This window comes from Paramormyrops kingsleyae, chromosome 1 (genome assembly GCF_048594095.1).
Source record: "Paramormyrops kingsleyae isolate MSU_618 chromosome 1, PKINGS_0.4, whole genome shotgun sequence".
In the NCBI taxonomy this organism is placed as follows: Eukaryota; Metazoa; Chordata; class Actinopteri; order Osteoglossiformes; family Mormyridae; genus Paramormyrops; species Paramormyrops kingsleyae.
Genome location: NC_132797.1, coordinates 34,790,109 through 34,796,108, shown reverse-complemented (window position 1 = coordinate 34,796,108; position 6,000 = coordinate 34,790,109). Strand labels below are relative to the sequence as shown.

The 6,000-nt window shown below is 38.3% G+C and overlaps 2 protein-coding genes across 2 annotated transcripts in view; one reads left to right on the top strand and one right to left on the bottom strand.

Annotated features, from left to right (window-relative positions):
- Positions 1-3,063: 3,063 nt before the first annotated feature.
- Positions 3,064-5,538, bottom strand: LOC111840685 (sp9 transcription factor). The gene is made up of 2 exons (XM_023805758.2): positions 5,376-5,538; positions 3,064-5,021 (listed from the first exon to the last, which is right to left on the bottom strand). Exons 1-2 carry the CDS (start codon positions 5,394-5,396, stop codon positions 3,723-3,725), a joined length of 1,320 nt encoding a protein of 439 aa, XP_023661526.1. The 5' UTR covers positions 5,397-5,538; the 3' UTR covers positions 3,064-3,722.
- Positions 5,539-5,719: 181 nt separating this feature from the next.
- ola1 (Obg-like ATPase 1) overlaps positions 5,720-6,000 on the top strand; it is a 51,535-nt gene continuing 51,254 nt past the window's right edge. The window contains exon 1 of the mRNA XM_023805932.2: positions 5,720-5,822. Within this exon, the coding sequence (XP_023661700.1) occupies positions 5,817-5,822 (6 nt within the window). The 5' untranslated portion in view covers positions 5,720-5,816. The remainder of the gene's footprint in view (positions 5,823-6,000) is intronic.

Genomic DNA, 6,000 nt, shown 5'->3' with positions numbered 1-6,000 from the left:
TAATGGTCGTTAGCTCTTCCCTAAAAAGGCATTTTAGAGCGTTATACAATACACATTTCATGGATGATGTCATTAACCATTATTAAGGATCAGCGCAAAAGGTGAAATATTGGTAAAAATTTTGTGTTAAGTCAGGAAAGCACATTAACGAAAATATTTCTGTAAAAAAAACTTCGAATAGAATATAAAATAGCTGGGTTGTGTAGCTAAAATGCTAAAGTGAGAAATTAACCGTATAAATTATTTTGTTCCTTTGTTTAAAGAAGTCACCGAAATTTGTCGTGAATTAAATCTGAAATTTGAATGTCGTATGAAATATCAGGTTTGTTATTGGACGAGTCATCTAAAGCATATTTAGGAACATCACATAGCGATACACAATACTCGTAATATACCTAATTATACATTTATCTCTGTGGAATGCCATTAATATGGTAGGCCTATATTTTGTTTAATGTAGTCCTATTTATTAAAGTGTATTTCGTTAACTGAATTTGGTACTTACATATTTTTTTTGGTGTCATTCTGCATTTATGTCCATCGGTAAAATGACCGTCAAAGTGTTTTAACCATTTTGATTGAATGGAATTATTTATTACAGGATTTTTTGTGTGTTTTAAGTGTTCCGCTCTTGAAAGTTAAATTAATATTTATTAAGTGCCGTATTTATGTTGTCATTGATTAATGCTTCTTCTCAAGCTCATTAGATTTCGATTAAGAATGATTTGATGTTAATGTAATTAGTATGTAATTCTGATGTACATAATTACTGTAATTACAACACTCAGGTAACCCGGTTTGAGCAAAAAGGTTAGCTTCAAGCTCCATTTACTTTTCATCCTTAACAAGACCAGCGTTCGTATGTTTATCGCTGGAATACTTAGCCCATTTACTCAAATATTGCGGTTAAGCGTGCGTGGTAAAAGATATTATTAATTCATGTCATGTTAAGTTAATTTGTTTCAGGATAACAACAAGGTGGAACAACAAGATGATGCAGTTATCTCAAAGTTGATACGAGAAAGCATTTCAATTTTATCGTCTAATTTTTTTAGCGAGATATTCACTTTAACCTAAAGGTGGCACTAATGTGTAATTTTCATGCCAAATGTACGTCAATAACAGGACACGAATTTTATGTATCTATTTTATATAGATGTTTCAGTTGCATTAAGTTGGGTGCTCCATAGACTTGTCGCATAGCCTATTTTCTTCCGTGTTTCGTATTTAATATAGAACCTTATTCTTGCAATTACATTAAATGGAAACATTGTTATATGAATGGTGTTTAGGTATTTAGATAACTGTTACTATAATTAGAATAGAATATTTGAAGTGATCAGTAAATACAAGCCAGGTGGAATTCTGCATTTCATATGTAATGAACAATAAAATAGTTGTTCTTGCGTTTCAATGAAGGGAAATGCCTTACAATTTGCTATCCTTAAGACCTAGATGCCAGCATCGTAAAGTCCTTGATCATCGAGCCGGACGGTATAACCCCGTGTCCTGCTAGGCTGGATGTAGGTTCATCTCTTTGATCTCTTTTCATTGTGTCTTTCAAACAAAGATGACTTCTACTCAAAGCACAGCGAGAGGACATTCCAGTGTAATGCAAAAAAAGCACTGACTGACAACAACCACTGTCCGCGACCCCAGGCGTCTCATTGCCTCAAAAAGCAAACTTACTTAGATCATGTCGTATACAGACCCGTTTATAGATTTTAATATAACCATGTAATTGCTTATTGTGTTCCTCGAATTTCCATCAGTTTCTATGGCATTTCTTCTTTTTATAAGAAAATTATAAGTCATTTGAAAACAGTCGGAAGTTGATCGGTGTAGAATAAATGTAATCAATCTTTAATTTTTATTATTGTGTTTCGTTACATTTTGGTGTATTTATTTTTGGCTGTGCAATTTTTAAATTAAAAAGCATTGTAAGGGTATATATCTGCTTGATTTTTGGTGTGAACCATTTCCCTTAAAAAGCTTATATTAAATTCCAATTTGGTTTGGCAGGTGGATTTTTTTCACGCCAGCATTTTATGTTGTTTTAACAGTCGTCCGTGGACAAAGGGAAATGAAAATAATTTTCGTCAAAATAATTGCCTTCTGGTCAATTTAACTTCCCTGATTCTGAAAGAGATTGCCTAAATGAGATTCCTGATGCTAACGTGTTTCCCAGGCCTGTCCTCGCTCTCTAATTATGCCTTGGGTTTTTTTCCCCTTTAGAATCGGACGCTGCACTGGGTTCGCACAAAGAAGTCAGAAAGCATCCTCCAACCTTTTCAATGCGGGGCCACTGATATTCAAATAACATGCAGGCAGCACTGACGGCGCGGCGACAGCGGCATTTCAAATTCCAAATTTGCATTTATCTTTTTTTCCTATTCAAAATGAGTAAGAAACAGTTGCCTTCCCATAATGTCAAATCAAGTGCCACGTTTTTATATACAATCTTAAAAGTGGCTTATGGGCTTATTAGCAACTGTTCATTTGACATGCAAATATAAGCAGTTAATTTGGACAATTAAAATAGATATTCAAGAGCGCTTTGTCACCAAGTCCATAGTCCTCTTTTCGGAAAACCTCAGATAACACAAGGCAGGACAAATTATAGAGATTAATTAGATATTTCATAAGACACGAATCCCCAACCGGGAATACAAGACTCGCGGGACTGGTGTGTGCTCTAGGTCATAATTAATAACATTTAACAAGATTTTCATTTGGACATAAAATGCCTGTTCCGTACAATTAGCTATTCATATATTCAATACAGAAATGGCTCGTCGAAGCGTCCACATATATCCTTTATTTTATACTGCAATAAACTTTAGCAGATTTGTAATTTTGAATCTGTTAGTAGTGAAGATGTAAATACAAACACACTCACACACACACACACACACACACACACACACACTGAGCTATTCTTTATAGCAAATCACTATAGGTAATTATTCACTGATTTCGGGGAGATGAGTTTCACTTCGATGTGAAAACGGGTGTTTAAAAGTAAAAAAAAAAAGGTATTTGGCAGTATTAAACCACAAACGCTTTCGGATTCACGCAGATCGTTTTAATTATAAGAAAATGAAAGGCTTATACCTGCGATCTTTATACAAGTAAACGTTTATAATATCTTTAGAATGTCAGAGGCTCAAATGGTTAACTAATTTTTAAATAGCTGTTTACATACAGAGTGATATCCACAAAGTGCGTCGAAAATAATGGAAATTCCCTGAATTTCAGGAACCCAACCACGGACAGAACGATAATAATTAAAAATTTACAAGAAAAAATAACATGTTCCTCATTATATATACACAATGAATGTCAACAATACACATTATCTCACGAAATTCATTGGGTTTGCTCACCTCTGTGTGCACTTATCCGTACAAAAAATAATTTGTTTACGTTTTTATATTATCTGTCTTGAATTGTCTGAAATACGCGTCGTAGTCTTTGCGTAATAGAGGCCATTGGTACATTAAATAGCATTTCAGATTACTGGGTATAGTGAAGTTATCTGAATTAATTAAAAAAGAAAGGAAAAAAACATTAAATATGTTTCTGGTGTCGGTCACATTTCGCAATAAGTCATGTTAAACAAATCCCAGACCCGTTTTATTAAAACAAATGCAAATTTTAAGTAGCTAATTTAAAAAGCAATCTTCGAGGTCATTCGTATTTCATTGCGATGGCTCTACTTGTTACTCGTTGTGCGGGGATGAGTCCTTGACCGTGACGCTGGTGGAGTTTACCCCCTCCAGAATGAGTTCCGGGGACTCGGACCTAGGAGTCTCCAGGTTACTGGTGTCCGTGTCGCTGTCGCTTCCTTTTTTGCCTCCTCCTCCAGCGGTGTGGGTTTTAATGTGCTTGCTCAAGTGATCGCTTCTCATGAAACGCTTGTTGCATACTGGACAAGCAAACCTTTTCTCCCCAGTGTGGGTGCGAAGATGCCTCTGAAGTTCGTCAGATCTTGTAAATCTTTTACCACAAAAAAGCCAATTGCAAACAAACGGCCGCTCCCCAGTGTGCCATCTCAGATGAGCCTTGAGATGAGACGTTTTCCCATAAACTTTGCCGCAACCAGGTATGTGACAGCTGTGGAGACCCTTTCTCCGGAGGCTTGCCCCTGCAGGCCCCAGGCGTTCAGCCTCCTGACAGTTCGGGCAGTCGCACGTTGCCCTACCTGAGTACCTTCTGGATGATCTTGACGAGCCTCCTATCCCCGAACTGGCTCCTGAGATCATTGCATTTGCAGTGGAGGAGTCCGTATACGTGGGGATCACAGTTTTGAAACCTTCCTGTGTCAACAGGTGCTGGCTAGTGGACAAAAGGTGAGAGGCTGTAGGACTTATTCCGGTGGAGCTGAAAGCGGAGTGGGTCAAAGTGGAGAAATCTGGATTGTAGCCGCTCAGTTGAGAGTGTATGGCCTGGGGAGATCCCGAGTGCAAAGAGGTTTGCAGGGTGTTTGCTGGATTTTGAACTTCGAGCCACGAAGTCGGGTTTGTGTGAACGTCCCACCAAGAAGACGCCCCGTTTGCAACATCGCCAGAAATGGTTGAATGGAAGCCAGGCTTGTACCAGGACTCATACGGATGAGCCATCCCTACCCTCGGATACAGACTGTCTGTTGAGGTGTGAACTTTGGAAATGAACGCAGATTGTCCCGATTCTTGTGAAGATACGTTTGCCGAGTTGGAAAACAGACTGCTGTACTCGACAGTGAATGCAGAGGAAGTCGGGGAGGTGGAGGCTAAGCAGAATGCGCTGTTGGCTGTGGCAGTCGTTGATGTTAGTCCAGCGGATCCCCGACTTGTCGCCACTGTGAATCCAGGGAGGCTGGATCCCAAATTGCAACTAGAAGGCGATCTCTTCCATGGATGAAATCCGCCCTTCGCGAAAGCACTAGAATCGGGCAAAGTGGTAAGAGGACTGGTGTTACCAATTTTGTTGCAAGTCGCAGCCAGCATGGCCAGAGGAGTAGTTCCAAATCGTGGTTCTTCCTGACAAGAGAAAGAGTAAACTTAAATTTTATCTACACTAACCTCTACGTTATGCCATATATACATAGGCTATATATTTATGTCTATATGTGTGTGTGGGCGCGCGTGTGCGCACGCATTACGTACTTGGTCCGAACAACTAATTTTAGTCGTGTCGATAAAATGAAATTGTACATGTATTTTTTACGTTAGTAAACGATAAAACAATATTGGCAGTATATTTTTTAAAAAGCACGTTGCATATAAGAAAGCAAAACGCAAACTAATACACCAGTTCATCGGTTTCGTCTTAATTTAATCACTTTTTCTACGCATGGGGAAGATACCGAATATAAATTATTTTTTTCTACTTACCCCAAGTATAGACGTAGCCATAGCCAAGGCCTGTGCTATTTTTGAAGTGGTCACAATGACTAATCTGTGTAATTCGATTGGAATCAAACACTGCGAGCTCTCCAGCAGTTACACGACTGATTACACACTTGGCTCAAAGCTCCTATCTCTATCTAGTTGTAGAGAGCGCCTTCTTTGAAGTGCAGCTGGCTGGAGCACACAGCCAATCTAAACACTGGAAATCTAAGCAAGGAGAACGGCTCAGCCAATGAGAGCATCGGAGATGACAGAAGCATTATAGTTGCGTGTCAATCAATAACTGTTGCATTAAGCGTTTTTGCACTGAAGCATTAAATGCATTGATTTTTGAACATTTAGTTTTATATATAAACATTGCCCATCGAGCTCGAATTTCTTTTTTAGATTTTGTTGACAAATTGAAATGAAAGGCACCAGTTCTCTATGAGGGTAAGCATTAAAGTAATAAGGAAACGGCAGTTAATATTTGTAGTTTTCCGGAGCAAGGGCATTGATACTTTGGCATTTATATATTTTTAACTCAACAAATTTAGCCACGATAACGATCAAAAGCGAACTGCGTATTCGAAATTGATATAAATGAAATTGCTGCATTTTCAAAGGCAAG